Below are 17,482 nucleotides of genomic sequence, written 5' to 3' on the forward strand. Positions count from 1 at the left end.
AGTCTAAAGTGGGACCTGAACTGACAATCTCCCAGTAATCTGGTGCCTTAAAATTACATAAAACTGGCTTTATTCTGTTTTCATTCTCACTTTTTCAATAATATTAAGAATACTAAGAATTTGTATTTAAAATAGTGTTTTATATTACACTTATGTTAATAATCCAAGCTTTCAGGTATCATTTCTATCTTATAGATTGTATTATTACTGCTAAATGCTTGTGACTTTTATTTATACTGGTCTATCACTGATGTAAAGATATGTTCAGTATGCTACTCATTTTAAGGATAAAATAGAAGGTGAAAAACTATTTGTATGTCATTTGTTTTATTGTGATTGACTTTGTTAAGACTGAGAAAGCCCTGACTGTAAATGCAGTTTTTCTAACCTTTTCCCTTCCAGATATATATGTAACGGTCAAAATGGCTTCAAATACCACTGCAAACTCCGTTAACTGAGCACGTGCTGAATTTCCTTAACATGTACAGTAGAGACAATCTATATTTTAAACCTAGTTAAAAGAAAGCAATAACTATTCCTAGGCATAACATCCCTTTCAAAGTTCTGAGTTACGCAACCTGTACAATATTATTTAATTTCTGTTTTATCCCCAGTCTTTTTTTGATGGGGACTCTCTATTGGCCGTCCAGATTTGTTATTAAATTTGTGGAATAAATTATGCTCCACCCATGACAATATTCCTCTTTCCAAATAAAGTTTGAAGGCAAATTCTGCTACGTAAAATGAATGACAAGTGACGAGAGAAAAAGAAGGCAAATTTCTCATTGGGCACTAAACAAAATACGAATTCCTCTTCCCCCTCCGGCGCTTTAAGAGTTAATTGAAACTTGTTCCCCCCCCCAAACCAGGCTTGCTGATTGGATATTATTCCCCGTGACGTTGGGGAGCGGTCCTCGCTTATTGACGTCAGCAGCAGCGTTTAATTCCTTTTAGCAAAACCCTACCGCTCTCCCCACATCCGGGAATACCGTAAACAGCCAATCGAAGCCGAAGAGGTATGTTGATCATTGTGATTGGTCGCCTGGTGCGCAGGCGCGTTGCTTTACAAGGGGAACATAAATAAATAAATAATAAATGCTAACTGAGAGTCCGTAATGGCGGCGGCGCTGAGGAGGTTACGCGGAACGGAAGTGGAACGAGTTCGGCCTGAGCCGGAGCCTCCCCCACCACCGTGGGGCACGACACCCTTTAGGTGTGCCCAGTACCGCGGCAGCGGGCAGAGAGCTGTTCACGGCGGCTCCCAGGTAACGGCCCAAGTCTATACTCTTTATTTTTCCCCTCTCCCAGTGATTAACGCTATATTACGTAATTGACCCCCTCAGGCCACCGTCTGCGTCTCCTTGGCCCTATTTCCCCCCCCCCAGGTGCTACCACGTGCTTCTAATCTGTTGCGTCTACTTTGAGAAGGAAGTGAGACGAAGCCCGTCCAGTTTGCTCATCTCGTTATTCCTCCCCTCCGCATTTTGCTTTTTTTTTTTTTGCTTTTTAAATGATTGTTTAGCTAACTCTGGCTGATGCATTCCTCCTCCCGCACCAAGGGCACGCATGCCGGAGCTGAGCCATAACAAAACCTTCCCTGGGTTTTGGCTAAGGAAAAAGGGGAAAAATACTTCCGGGTTGGTTAGAAGTTAAGAAAATGGTAAGTCCTATAGGAAATGTCAACATCTTGTTCCTTTCTAGAATTTGTCGTCCTTGTCTGTCCCCTCTGCGCCCCCCCCCCCAGGAAAAAACCGTACAAGTTTTTAATTCTTGAAAAATGGAGCCCAGAGACTCGAGAAGTGTTCTTGGAGGATGCTTTTATCCTATTTTGGGGAAAAAAAAGACTTGCTGGCTAACACATTCAACGTTTAGAGGAGGAAGGAAGGCACCGCTGCATAAATCTGGGGGGAAAACCATAAAACGAAGCAACTCCGTTTTGTTTAGTCTTTTAGGGCTGTGTACAGTAAAATGCTCCATGCTCTCTAACAATTCTGTGTCATGAAGGTAGGCTCTGAGAAATTGTTAAATGCCTTAAATGTTTTGTATTCCTAGAAGGTTCTTTCCTTGATGGTTATGTTGCATGGCAAATAGAGCTTATTTCCAAAGCTTGGGTGTGATTAGCTGGCTCCTTTTTAGAGTAGTTGTTTTTCTGTTTTTGAACTTGATTAATAGCCTTCAAAATACTGAAGCAGATTCAAATAGGGTTTTAAAAAGTAGTAATTCATAGTGGTAGTATTGTGTAAAAGACACTGTTTTGAAGCAAATGTTTTTAGTTTATTATACCCTAGCTTTTTCCAAGCTTAAAAATTGAGATTGTAACAATAAAAGATTTACAAAAGATTCTGATTGAATAACAAAGAAATCCTAAGTCTAAACTGTGAACACTTATCTAATATACTTAAACACCTAGAAAATTCTTAGCAACAAGGAGGGGGTATGATCTGAATTTCTATTTCTTGGAGATTAGTTTTAATACAAACAATTGGCAGGAGATGTGCCTCCAACTAGAGATGAGGTAGCCTTTAAGCATCAGTGAAATGTAACTAGTGAATGTAACTAGTGCAATACAATGTTATTACTATAATTCTTGACACCTTATTTTAATGTTGGAATAGAAATAACTTTAATGTGTTTTAAAACTCACATATTTGTCTCATTATTAACTTCCTTCTTCTGGGAAAGCATTTTAGTCTCTGAAATTTTAAGAACTAAATAAGTAGTCTCCTAGTTAAAGCACATTGAGGAGAGATGACAAACTATACTTGCATTCTATAAATTCTTGGACAGTTAGACAAGCTGTGAATAAGAGTTTCAGGCAAAGTTTTTAATCAGTTTGATTGCTGAAGAGAGATTTAAGATAAAGCCTGTTTTTGGTTAGTCACTCCTGGCAGCTATTCAGTAAATAGTAAGCCTAAGTGTAAAAGGAAAGGTGTTCCCCAGGTGATTATTAAGTAAAACATACACAGCTTTACCAATGTTATTTTTAGTGCATCACAAATACCAACAGATATAAAAAATGTAAAAACATAATGATTCCAAATATGTTTTGATATCACTTAATAGCTCAATCGGTGAAATAGGTCCTGAAAGACTGATATTTTGCTACTGATGGTTAAGGATTACCAGTGTAAAATATCTTAAGTTTAAATAGTTCATTAAGGGGCCTCATAAAATATAAGGTGGAAATTGTATTGGTTAAAGAAAAATGGATAGGAGCTGAGACTGTTTTCCTTGAGGAAAGGAGGATGGTACTTTTATAAACCTATATAATTCTTGATATTTTGTGCAGCATCTTAACTCTTCCATTTCTAAAAAATACGGGTCACTCTCAACATCTATAAGAGTAAATGGAGATCCACAAAGTTTATGCAGTAGTACTTTGGTTGGTTTTTCAGTGGGCACTGGGCTCTGTTTTTTTAGAGGATTTAGTGTTACTATCTGAATCACTGTTATATACAGGTAGTCCTCGATTTACAACAGTTCATTTAGCAACTGATCAAACACTGTTTTTCACACTTATGACCAGTGCAGCATCCCTGTGGTCATGTGATCAAAATTCAGACGCTTGGCAACTGGTTCATATTTATGTCTATTGCTATGTCCTGGGGTCACTGGGAATCGGTTTTTGCGGTCTTCTTTCAAGCAAAGTCAACGGGGGAATCCAGATTCACTTAACAACCATGTTACTAACTTAAGAAATGCAATCATTCACTTAACAACTGTGGCAAGAAAGTCATAAAATGGGGCAAAACTCACTTAAATGGTTCACTTAGCAACATAAATTTTGGGCTCAGTTGTGATTGTAACTCGATGACTATCTGTAATTGAAACAAAGATACCGTATGAATGACTTACTTGAATCATAAATAAATTTTAGATTATCGTACTTAGGGTTTAGGTATTGTTTGGATACATATTGGTCATTCTGATATGTTCCTTATTTATACCTCTTGTAAAATTACAGATTTTCTAGCCATTGCTTGGAAGAAACCATTGTTACATAATCCCTATTTTCAGATCATTCCTATCGGATTATTATATTATCCTTACATGAATGTAGTATGTAGACATTTACCTAACACCACAAGTTACTAATTCTTTGTGTGTTGTAATGCTCACCCAACAGATGAGCTAAGCTTTAAGATGTTGTAAAGCATTTCAGAAATGTAATACTGGAAGTAAGGTAAAGGTAAAGGTTCCCCTGCACATGCGTGCTGGTCGTTTCTGATCCTAGGGGCCGATGCTTATCTCCGTTTCAAAGCCGAAGAGCCAGCACTTGTCCGAGGATGTCTCCATGGTCATGTGGTCGGCATGACTAGATGCCAAAGGTGCACGGAACGCTGTTACCTTCCCACTGTAGTGGTCCCTATTTTTCTACTTGCATTTTTACGTGCTTTCGAACTGCTAGGTTGGCAGAAGCTGGGACGAGTAACAGGCGCTCACTCTGTTACGTGGCACTCGGGATTTGACCCGCCAAACTGCCGACCTTCTGATCGACAAGCTCAGTGTCCTAACCCACTGAGCCACCGCGTCCCACTTAGACTGGAAGTACTGTAGAGCAAAGGACTTCATTCACCTGTTCTCTGATTCTCCCACCCACCCACCCACCTCCTTCCAGGATTTGATTTTTACAGGTAAAATTGGGATTTGTTATTAATCATGCAGTGCACGTTCATATAAATATAAATGGTTTTGCATTATGAAAAAGGAAGTCCTGCTCTTTCCGTTCCCTGATATAAGCTTGAAAAGACTGGAAGGCTTCTATTCTACAATGTGCTCATCCTATTTTTTTGCCAGTGGTTGTGAGTCTTAAGGTATCATCAATAAAACAAGACTTCCTTGCCTGCCTGCCTGCCAGTCACCACTTGAAATATGTATATTCTTAAAACAGTTCCATGTTTATTAAAACGAAGTCATACCCAAGTTATGCATTTATTAAAATTGTTAAAGCAATAGCAACACCCAGTGGATTTTGTTGGACCTCGATTGTGCCTCATTTAACTTGGCTGGAATTCTGGAATACACGGGCTGTAAACTACACTGTGAAGTTGAAAAACATCTTGGATGAAACTAGAGGCAAACCTCTTCTATATTTATTGTAGCTAAGAAAGCTGTATCAGTCGTCCCACACAGTCATCAAGAATTGATTGAGTCAGTCCATTACTTTTTTTTTTGAGGCTCCTCTGCTATAAGGATCTTATAACAGAAATCACGCATGTTGCTACAAGCAGATGTAGCAGCAACAACAAGCTACAACAAATGTACAAATGTTGCTGAATTTAGCTTGGTAGCCATGGATTAAGAAGAAGATTGTCTCTGACCCAGCAACATTCTGTTGAACTTCCTACTGATGGTCTGACATTGACCTTGTTTGCAAAACTTAGCTTTAAAAGTATTCTGGAAATACTCTGGGTGTGAGGCTAATCACTTGCAGAAATTTAATGTATTGGTTCTTCCTGTAGGAACAGCCTCCTTATCCCGGGTATGCCCCCAACTACTGGAATTCATCTCCAAGAGCTTCCTATTCAAATCCATATCCTGTTGGATCAGAGCTTCAAGGCCAGGTAGAGTAAAAGGAATAATGTACTGCATTTTGTCTCGACATGGTTTCTTGTAGAATAATTTAAGCTTCTGGTTTGAGAGTGGGTAGTATATAGCAAGATTTAAAAAAGGGTCAAGTTAAGTAATGCAGCATATAAATTTTCAGAGGGTGTCTGCTGTGTAACATCATTCTGTGTAAGAATTTAGGTGTCACCTGGACACAAAATTTAAGCTTAATCTTAGCACCTGAAATTTTGCCCTAAGTGACAGTTTGTAAAATCTGTTCCAGATTGCTTATTAGCCTGTCATTGCTGTTCACAGGGCTACTACTTTTACGTAAATCAGTTTCTTTTACATAATAATAATAATAATTTTATTTATATACCGCCCTTCTCCCGAAGGACTCAGGGCGGTGAACAGGGCAGATATATAAAAAATACAAAATACAAAAGTTAAAAGAAAATTAAACATATGCCCGACTAAAAACAGTAAATACAGATATTAAAAATGACCATAAAAACCCAACCCATACCCCATCAGGCCAGGCCGGCTTGTTCAAATAAGAGTGTCTTCAGATCACGACGGAAGGAGCGAAGGTCGGGCGCCATCCGGAGCTCAACCGGCAACCGATTCCATAGCTCCGGGGCGCCCACAGAGAAGGACCTCCCCCTGGGGGCCACCAATCAACATTCTCTGATCGGTGGCACCCTGAGGGGACCCTCTCTGTGGGAGCGCACAGGGCGGAGGGAAGTTGATGCCGGCAGCAGGTGCTCCCTAAGGTACTCCGGACCCCTGCCATGAACACCATTACCAGTACCTTGAATCTCACCCGGAAGACAACTGGGAGCCAATGCAGCTCACGGAGCAGAGGTGTAACATGGGAGTATCGGGAGACTCCCAACACAACTCTCGCGGCTGCATTCTGTACCAGTTGGCGCCTCCGAGTGGTCCTCAAGGGAAGGAAGTATCAGTGATCTTAATATCTTCCCAACTGGGTCATTTTGTTTTATTATGGCCAGAAACAAGCAAACAGTAACAAATAGAACAGCTTCTTTTGCTATGGAATCCTTGGTGCTTTCTGAGCTTGGTTGCTTGCTTGCAAACATTTCATTACCAACTAGGCAACATCAGTGCAAGCGAGTGTGGAATTTGTCCTCTGTTTATATATAGTGGCTTCTCTTCTGGCAAAGTGGGGGTGTGGTTTTCTCCTTGATTAGGGTATTGTTTTCCCCGCTCGATTGTCTGGTGTTAATCTCTCCTTATCTGGGTGTTGGCTGCTGGCAGTGGATATGTTCTGTTTTTGTTTTGTTTTGTTGTTTCCTTCTTAACTGTTTTACAAGCAACATCCTATATTGTCTGTAACTAAAAGTTGCAAGAGCCAAAAAAAATAAACTCTTAATAGATGTGATTTTGTTTACTGAGGCTGCTTAGGCAAATAATTCTGGAACTGTCATTGAATAAGGCAGCGTTTCCCAACCTTAGGAACTTGAAGATGCGTGGACTTCAACTATGCTGGCTGGGGAATTCTGGGAGTTGAAGTCCACGCATCTTCAAGTTCCTAAGGTTGGGAAACGCTGGAATAAGGCATTGATACCTTTAATGAATTCTTGTCTGTAAGCTAGGCTAGCTGGTTCAAATAGTTTCTCTTTTTGTCCTCCAGGGAATTGATTCTTCCTACACAAATGGTGTCTATGGACCTTCATACCCAGCTCCTGGGGCAGGGCCGCCATATCCCAGTCTCCCACAATCAAACACATACTATTCTTCAGAGCACCCTCCTGCCTCTTACTCCACAGAATCTTCTAGCATATATAGAACGCCATCACCAGCATCCAACTGGAATTATCCTCCTCCAGACTATCCAACTGAAGGCTCCATGGTGAGGAGGCAGGTAGCAGGATACTCCCCTCCACAAGTAAATATCTGATATGAATCATCATTTTGTGTGTGTGTGTGTGTGTGTGTGTGTGTGTGTGTGTGTGTGTGTGTGTTTGGTTAGCTTAAGACCACAAACACACCTAATCTTCCTGCCTTCTAGTCTCTCCCCAACAACAAACCTTATAAGGTGGGTTGGGCTGTAAAAAGTGACTGGCACAAAGTCACCCATCTGGCTTTCATGCCTAAAGGAGGCCTGGCACTTTCCTCTTGGTTTCTAGGCCATATTATTTTATCTGTTTCAATTACTGCCCCCCCCTTTTTTAAAAAAAAGATAGATGTAGAGACAACAAATCGAAAAGGAGCATTCAAATACCGAAAGAAGGGGCACCCCAATGGTGCTGAGAAGCCTCTACTGTAAAGTGCTGGCATGTGTCCTGATCACGAGAGTAAGGAAATGGGAGTACAAACCTTTGCTTACTCAGCTGTATTACACCCCGCATGGATGGACCATAATTGGATGTGCCCATCAGAAAAGGACCAGGCCTTTTGAAGCATTGAACACATAAGGGGAATGTTGTTTTTCTACTAAAGTGGAATTAATTGGTGCCACGGAAACACTGCCACCAGAAATGCCTTTTAATGTTTTATTAAGTGAGGAGTTTTGCTGGGGTGATTAAAGAAAGAGTCTCTCTACCCACCCACTCCCTTTTTCTGCAGGCCCCAGGCTTTCCGCTCCCACCCTATCCATACAGGGATTGCAATCCTAGCATTCCGCAGCAGAGACCACCCCCTCCTCAACCAGGACTTCAAGATGCAAGTTGGCAGACCCCTGGAGTGTATGAAATACAGCCTCCCTATGGTTGGCCCCCTCCCCCAGCAGGGCAAGGGAACCAGTATGTTGCAGAATCTTGGCCTAGCAGTGAGGTGTCCGCTCTACATCCCCCAAGTAACAATCCAAAGGTATGTTTTTTGAAATACACAAGGAGTTTATCTCTTTTATCTCTCTCTGGTGTATTATTAATTCAAGATCAGTAACTCCCTTCTTTTCATCTGCTTTAGGATTTGTGCCCTACAACTATGTCATAGGAAGAATCCCATTAGATGCAACACCTTTCTGACTCCTTTTGGAGCAGAATCCAAATTTTAAAATGAGTGCTTGCCACCAGCTGTTTAATAAGTACCTGTTTTGGGATGGTGGTTTTATTTAAAAACCCTGATAGATGTTGTAATACTAATTTATAGTTTAGCTGTACTTACTTATCCTTTAATGCAAACTATTAAAGAATATGCTGAAAATTCAGAGTTGTGTCTTTGAAATACCATAGTTTCTATTGTTTTAAATTGTGTTGTCCTTGCCTATAATTTTGTTATGCTTCTAGTTTTGCTAATGCTAATTTGTAAAGAGCTAAACAAACGAGAATATACAATTGGCAGTACTACTTGGGATAGTGAACCACACATACTCTCACTCATTCCTCCTCTGCCTCCCTCCCTTCTTTAGGTTTTTTTTTAAAGATTCAACTCTGGTAGAATTGAAACTGGTTGAAAACACAATCAGCCAAAATAAATTACTTAATAATTTAATTTAAACTAAACATGTCAAAATGTCACTAACTTGCAGTAAAAAAACACCCAGTCGAACCAAATTAAGATGGTTTTACACAAGCAGATACTGATTACATGAAAGTGACATATTTTTTTTCAAATACATACTGTGAATCTTTCTGTACTAACAAACTCGCTAACATACAGTAGGTAATTAATATAAAAAGAATGCCTGAACGTGTTTGGAGTGTAACGGACTAGATAAGAGTTAAGGCAAAGCTTATTAAAAATAGAAATCTACGCTGATTTATTTTCAGCGTTCAGTCTGAGAAACAAAGTATAGGCTTGTTCTACATGTGCTGTGTGAAATTTGTCTGATTTAATAGGAAATTTGTAGTCCCAGGCTTTAAATGCTTTTTTTTTTTAAAAAAAAAATGGGAGTAGTATAGTATTATAGTACATCTAGAGGAGATTTGTATAGGTGCAGAATTGCAGAGGCAAATAAAGAACTATTTGAAAAAGCAAGAAGGTGGTTAATATTCAACAAGTATTGATATAGAAATATTTTGCCAAGAGCATTTCGGCAAAATACTGGAGAAATCTAGTCTGCTCATAGTTGAATATTGGGCAAAATACTGGAGAAATCTAGTTTGATCATAGTTGAAATGCTTTGATATTGCAGAAATCGGTAACAATAAAGTAAAAGTTTTAAAAAGAAACCTAATTGGGAAAGTAATTGGGCATGCTCATCTTTGATAGATTTAAAACTTGCAAAACTTCAGTGTGGTAGCTGTTTGGCTTACGTGTTCATCTACAGCTTATTTGCTGTTTCCAGTTGACAATGTTGTATGTGTGTGAGGAAGGAAGCACTTAGCCTAGTGAGCTGTTACAGTCTTGTTTTTGGGACACTGTTTACTATGCTATAGTAAGTAAGCTTATATGTAAGGGTATAGGTCTATACATATGTTGTATATAGTATGTTTTAAATGTGTGTTATGTATGTGTACACTTTGAGAGGAAGCAACTAAATTTCATTTTCTTAATATGTGCCATTGTGCCCACAGGAAAAAAAAATGACAATAAAGGTTATCTAATCTAATCTATAGAACCCATGAAAAGGTCACCTAGGTTTTAGGCTATTGAATCATGGCACATTGTGATGTCATTCTGACAGGTTCAAAGTTCAGGTCCTATCCACAGTGGCCTTCAGCACTAGAGCCTTTTTGCGCTGACGTCTTGAGCATGAAGATCCTACAGATATGCAGAGAGGCAGGCTGGCAACATTGGCCACCTAAGGATCTCCCTTTGCAGCATTTTCGAGACAGGATGGAGGGAAATGGAATCGACTGAGTTGTTGAAATTGCTTTTTTTCCCCCCTGATTTAGGACTCTTTTAGCCAAATGGATCAAGGAATCAACCAACATGGCTATCTTCCTGAAGCCAACAGTTTGCCTTCTGGGACCACAAATGACTACAAACCAGCACAGGTTGATGTTAAGCCACCTGCTTCTAACTCCAAAGTGCAGTATAGTGCACAGCCCCAGCTGTATGATAATGTACATAAGAAACCATCTGTAATTAACAGTGGATCGCCTTCTAAAATAAACGTACAGCCTCCAACAAATGTGCAGCCTGGAATACAGAAGATTGCACAAGTTATGGAGGGAATTGAACTGTTGGAAGAAGAAGTGGATGAATTTGTCGGTAAAAAGACAGACAAGGACTTCTGCTTACTGGAAGAAATGCTGACCAAGAAGTTGTTGGAACTGGACTGTGTAGAGACAGGTGGCCAGGACAATGTGCGCCAAGCAAGGAAAGAGGCAGTTTACCGAGTCCAAGCTGCACTGGAAGAACTGGAAAGGAAGGGTCTTTAATATGAATGACAAGTCTTAAAATCCAGTCCTGAAATTATTACAGGTCTCTGGCTTTTCTCTTGACCTCCAAAGCAATAAGTGGGGATGTGCATTTTGACTTTAGAATAACAAGCATGGCAAGCTTGATCGGATTTAACAAAGGGGTCAGATCTAGAATCTACTATGCTGCTTCGCCCATTCAGTGAATAAGAAGGGATGAAATGCTGGCCCTTGTTATTTTAAGGGTTTTGTTGCATAGTTTTTCCAGCTAGAAGAGAGCAGTCATTTGGCAAAAAGAGAAAATCAGAAAATCTTCTGGACCATCAAGGATTTCAATGAGTTTATCTGTCGTATTTGAAAGGTAGAGGGAAAAAAAAATCTTAAATTGCAATGCAGCACCAGTAAAGCTATGATTTCAGGCTCTTTAGCTACTCTTTCTGTGCATTATTTATAGATTCTTCCTATTTGTCATATAAATTGTATAATATCTTTTGGGATATAATATGTTTAAGTGCAACCATGCTGATAAGCCATGTATCACTAGGGCAACCAAAACCCAGGGATTTTTCATGTTATTTTATCCCTCATTATGCAAGTACAATTCACTTAAAAAAAAAGATGGGATAAGGAGCAGCCTAAAAGATGCTTGAACAGCTGGCACTTTCAACTAATAAACTGATTATAAGGATTTGGGCCAGGAGAATTTGGTGATAAATACTTAGTTGTAATGTAGTGTTTATATGTTACAGTTGCATTCTGGTTTAATCTGTTGCAGCTGATGTGGAATAATCATCTCCCATACCTGTGGAGGTCAAGTAAGGCTACTATCATGAATTACCAGCTCTTCACAGTGTGTCTCTGGTTCAAAAAAAAACAACAGACCCAAATACATCTTTTAGGGTTTTAAAAACAGGTATTGATTGCAAGACTTTAAAGAAGAGCACTGCATAAAATAGCTAAAATAATAAAATAAATAGAACTGTTTTAGTGACAACATCATACAATATATAAAAGATTTGTAAACCACTTTCTGATTGAAAAGCAGGGTATAGATGCTTTAAATAAAAAAGACTACATGATACAGAAAACAGTTAACTATGGTATCGTACTTCCTGGTTTCTTGTGCCCTAGTGCTCTGAATATCAGTAAGAAGAAAAATATATGACTTGGCTGTAACATTAGCTATTGACTTTCCTTCCATAAATTTCAAAAGTCTAGTTGATACTGTTTGTTGCCATATATGTTCAGTGAACTCAAACTTCCAAACATTAGTCGATAGTTTAAGGTTTTTTTTAAAAAAATATTGCATGGTCTTTTTCTGCTGTAAATCTTTATAAAGAGGATGGGAACATGCTATAAAGATAATATAGTTCAGCAATGAATAAAATGACCAAAAAGTTGTTGGAACTGGACTCTGCAGAGACGAGGTGGCCAGGACAATGAGCCAAGCAAGGAAAGAGGCAGCCAAATTAAACATTGTGCAACAATTCTATTGTTAAACTATTGGATAAGAATGCCACATGTTCTCTGTGTTAAGAATACAGCTCAGTTGTCTCCATGGTAGGAAAGAAATCTTCAATGGAAAATTCTCGTTTTGTTTTCTTATTTTTACTTGTTTCAGTACTACTTATGCAAAAAGCCTTTCTGTTGTACAGAAACCATCATTTAATTTGTGTGATGGTTGTAGTCAGGTTTGTTCTTATTCTCAGCACATCCAAGGAAATTCCAGTTAAATTTTGTTCTGTGATTATCTGCATCAGTTCTAGGGTGAAGACCAGCCTTTGAGGCTTTCATGTGACACTAAAAGACAAGTGGGAAAACAATGTAAAATAAGCGACGGGAGATTCATTTAAGTTGGCAATGTTAGCTTGTGTGTATATTTTACTAAAAATCCCACAATGTGGGACCAGGAAGAATAATAATCTCACCAAGAGTTTGGAACCTGGCATTTTCCTTCAGCTGAACCTGCCTAACAGCATTGTCGGGAATAAATTAGGAAAGTGTGTTTGAATGTAGTCTCTGGAGGGAGAGGCTGCTTCGCAAAAGACAGCGGAATGTCTGGCAGGCAGAAAGATGGCAAGCACAGACCCTCCCTAGCAATTCCTAGAGTATCTCTATAGTTATGCAGATAGTATGTTTTACTCTCAAGACTGATGTCAGACTGCACAAAACAAAAATGACATGGACGTATTTCTGAGTAGCTTTATTGTTCGCCTACAGACAGAACCTTCCAGACTAAAATGACGATCTGCATAATTAGAGATCTACTCTATGAACTGCAAGAGAGGTTCCATGCTTGCCCTTTTCCTGCTTACCAGACATCCCAAGCTCCCGATGCCTCCTTGCCCACTGAGAAAGCCTCCCCCTCCTGGACTCCAGACTACTTGTACAATCATAGGAACAATAGAGATAGTAGATAAGGGTAGATAAGTACTGTATGTTTCATTATCTTGCATCACTTTGCAGTTGAATATTGTCTGAAGGAACTTGAGATTTACCTTTCTACTGCAAAATAATGAACCTGTAAACTCTACTTTTTCTGCATCTTAAAATGTTTAAAAGAATTGGGTTTTAAACAATGTCAAACACTCAGAAACGAAACTAAGGTCATGCTATACTTTCTAATCTTCTCTTTCCCCACTTTGTGTTTGCTGGAGATAAAATGCCTATCTTATATCTTTCATTTGTAAGACAACATATTCTCTATTACTGCCGTTCTTAATCCAAATCATAGAATGCATGTAATGATAACTAATTATGGTTTATTTGTACAGTGTTTCAGCTAGCAAAATGCAGTATCTATCATATGGACTTTGCTCAATGAAGTGATTACCTTGATCACCAACTTCTTGTTTTATTTTTTGTGATTTCCCCCTGGCACAAGGATCAATCCATACAATCCATACAAACTCCCTCTGCCAGCTGGCAGTTTAAAACTAACACAATTTTTGAGAGTGATTTGTGTTTGGGGAGCTAATGGAGACATCTGAGAATTTGTAGTGCAATCTATTTGGAAGAAAGTATCATCTGATATGTATGTACAGCATTAATTGGGCCGTGCTGTCTAGTTTTCTGACAAAATGGGTCTGGAAGCTACATGCAGCACCCCGATGTCTCATCCCTTACATAAGATTGTGGCCTGAGGGCTATGAATTTAAAAGGCTGAGAAAGCTTTACACTCATACATCTCATACATACTAGCACTGCATGAGATTTTTTTATGGATTTCATGATCAGCATACTTTAAAAACATGCAAGTCCTGTCGTGTTTTCAGATCAAGTATATTCACCAAAGTGAAGGATACTGTATAATTTGACAAGGCTTAGGCTTTTTGAGAAGCTTAGCGTAAAGAACATTTGTCCTGGGTGGAGAGTTGCTCTGAAGTGGCAGCAATGACTCATTTAAGTCCCTATGTCCCAGACATTTAATTTATTTCACTGCTTTCTGAGCTTAGTTAAACTGTTCTCGTCTTACTTGCTGTATTTTATATATGGCATAGTTTTGGGTCTTTAAAATTCTGAAAAATTTTGCCCTTTTTTATATTTATAATTTAAACAGCTTCAGAATTTTTTTAATAGCTACCCAGGTCACAGCTGCATACAACTAATTATACAGTGTTGAGAAATGTAAAAAAATGTGTGACTAAATTGTCATGTGAAAGGGGCATGTGTGATTGCCAAAGTTTTCTGATTTGCTTGTTCTTCACCTCACCAACAAGACAAATAATGCCAAAATCTGGTTTGTAGTGGACATGCTTTAGCATATTTAATACAGATAGTTCTCAACTTGCAATCATTCATGTAACAACTGTTCAAAGTTAACAACGGCGTTGTGCTGACCAAAAGTGACTTACAATCTGTCCTTGCACTTAAGACTGTTGCAGTGTTGCATGATCATGTGATCCAAATTCAGGGGCTGGGCAACGGGCATGTGTTTTTGACAGTTGCAGTGTCCTAGGATCACATGATTGGCAAACAAAGTCAAGGAAGGAAGTTGAATTTGCTTCATGACTGTGGGAATGACCCCAGCAAAAAAACCAGCAAAATTGGACATAGCTCATTAGCAACTATATCATTTAGTGACAGACATTCCGGTCCCATTATGGTACAATTTGTAAAGTAAGTATCTGTACTTGTAAGGGAATGGGTGCAAATTGGATTACATTATAAGATTAGCATTTATTAGTTTATGTTGTGGAAGTACCAGCCCAAGGCTAGGCTGCTTAATTGGAATGGAAATTGCCACAGAATACCATTATAGAGGGCTAATTTGGGATGTCGGGCCATTTCCATACTGCTTCCTGGTTAAATGTATTCATGGTATTATCTGAAATGGAGTCTTGTTTTAGGAGTCATAACTTTAGACAGATTATGGTCCTCGACTTAAAACAGTTCATTTAGCGACTGTCCAAAGTTACAACGGCACTGCAAAAAAGTGACTTAGGATTTGTTTTTCACACTTATGACCGCTGCAGCATCCCAACGGTCACATCATCAAAATATGGATGCTCGGCAACTGACTCACATTTATGACGGCTGCAGTGTCCCAGGGTCACGTGATCACCTTTTACAACCTCCTTATAAGCAAAGTCAACGGGGAAGCCAGATTCACTACTGCTGTGTCACTTAGCAACAGAAATGTTGGGCTCAATTGTGGTCGTAAGTTGAGGACCACCTGTGTATAATGTCCTAACAGTAATGCAATGTGGCGGTATAGTGAAAAGGCCTTACATTCATTCATCGGTTGCTGATATTTAGCTTTATAAGTAAAGCCTGAAGGTCACTTGCTGCATCAAATCTTAAGACAACCCAAGGATTTACACCCATCTTATGAAGATGTGGCTATATATCTCCAGGCTATAGCAAGTGGAAGCTTCTGTTTCTACTTCGCACACGGTGCCTTCTCTGGAGGCGTGTGGTGCCTTGACGCAAGGTGTTTTTCATAATGCCATTGCTCACTGTCCCTGCCATTCAGTTAATCTGTGCAAGAAGTGAACATACTCTTGGTTAAAAGCCATACTGTGAATCTTTTGGATGCTAATGCTGGTGAATGACAAAATGAGGCATTGCACGCAGAGACCAGCACCCTGGGGATGCTTCCATAAAACTGTGGTCCAGAAATATATTTGTATAGCCTGAACGGGGAATCTGACCTAGATGCTGTAGAATGGCAGTTCCTGGAAGGCACTGCCTAATTCTGAACAATGCTGGGGCAATGATGCTTGTGTATTTGAAGGACACCAGCTAAAAGAAGGCTGCCTTCAATCATACTTCCTTTTTAGAAATCGGTAAACATGAAGTAATTATGGTGCTGCACAAGAAGGGTTCAACTCCACCCCTAGATGCAGAAACTCATCAGGTGATGTTAATCTCTAGTGGTTGGAACTATTCAAGATTCTGTGATCTGAAAAATATAGAGCAACATACAGTGTATGGATTAAGAATTCAACCAACCACTGTTGTCCTTACCAAATGAGTCCACCTGGAATTATCGCTCGTGATGATAACTGCTTTGAAAACTAGATGGTGATTAAATTTTCCAAAATGTACCTGGCAAATCAGTTCTTCACTTTCGATGTTTGTTTGCAGTCTCTGCTGGCAATTTTTTTTCTTTCAGTGCAACTCATCTTAGGGAGCTACCTATGTAGGCCCAGCTAAGAAGACCAGGGACTTTTAGACTTTGGATGTAAATGGTTTTATGCCTCTCTCTCTTCAGATAATAGTGTGTATTCACAGTCACTAAAAAGATATAACCCAACCCTGGGGCATGTGACTTAGGGTTCAGTCTCAAAGTCCTGCCCTGATGGCAGAGGTGTTAGTCAGAAAAATTATTGAGGGGCAAGTTAAACTGCTGAAGGCTATCAGAATGGCTGGCAATCTTGGGTTTTTCATCTTTTATAAACCTTCCAGTATTGGAGCATTCACAACTTCTGGAGGCAAATTGTTCCACTAAATTGTTCTGTTGGGAAATTTCTCCTTAGTTCTAGGTTGCTTCTCTGGTTAGTTTCCATCCGTTGCTTCTTGTCCTGCTTTCAGGTGCTTTGGAGAATAGCTTGGCTCCCTCTTCTTTGTGGCAGCCCCTGAGATATTGGGTCACCTTTAGTCCCTCTGTTCATTAAACTACTAGACATACCCAATTCCAGCAACCGTTCTTTATATGTTTTAGCCTCCAATCCCCTAATTATCTTTGTTGCTCTTCTCTGCACTCTTTTGTTCCTTTTGTTTTCTATACTGGTTTTTGACTGAAATAAAGTTTGATTGACTGGCAAAGGTCTGTCTTGGAGGACCACCCTCCACACTCAATATTTCAGTGCATTAAACACATTGCATGTTATAAATATGTTGTGTGTATGGAGCATCACATATTCATATCCTAAATGTAATACTTGATCAGCTTCTACATTTTTGATGCCATTCACTGCTTTTAACTTTAAGATGTATAAATGCTAAAGATGCACATCAGCTAGAGCCATCTGCCTGCTGTATTAAGCTGCTTACAAATGTCTGCCAAGCTGTCATCTAGAAATTAAGGACTTCATTCTCCATTATCCCTGACCGACATGGGCAAAATAAGCAATGGAGAGCATTGTAGTCCAAGAGCACCAAGCTACGTTCTCCTGCTACAGGCAACCCATAATTCAGATTAGCCATAATTCAGATTGTTT

General features: G+C 39.3%; 1 protein-coding gene across 2 annotated transcripts; it reads left to right on the forward strand.

The window, feature by feature from the left end:
• Positions 1-1,069: 1,069 nt before the first annotated feature.
• Positions 1,070-11,694, forward strand: BAG4 (BAG cochaperone 4). 2 transcript variants are annotated; one of them, XM_081333941.1, is made up of 5 exons: positions 1,070-1,265; positions 5,463-5,564; positions 7,202-7,456; positions 8,137-8,379; positions 10,350-11,694. In XM_081333941.1, the coding sequence occupies exons 1-5, from the start codon at positions 1,116-1,118 to the stop codon at positions 10,836-10,838; spliced, it is 1,239 nt and encodes a 412-aa protein (XP_081190067.1). In that variant the 5' UTR covers positions 1,070-1,115; the 3' UTR covers positions 10,839-11,694. The 2 variants fall into 2 exon arrangements, with proteins under 2 accessions (XP_081190067.1, XP_081190068.1); XM_081333942.1 differs by lacking the exon at positions 1,070-1,265 and adding an exon at positions 1,396-1,660.
• The last annotated feature ends 5,788 nt before the right edge of the window (positions 11,695-17,482 follow it).

The sequence above is a fragment of the Vipera berus genome (assembly GCF_964194415.1).
Source record: "Vipera berus genome assembly, chromosome: 8".
Lineage (NCBI taxonomy): Eukaryota > Metazoa > Chordata > Lepidosauria > Squamata > Viperidae > Vipera > Vipera berus.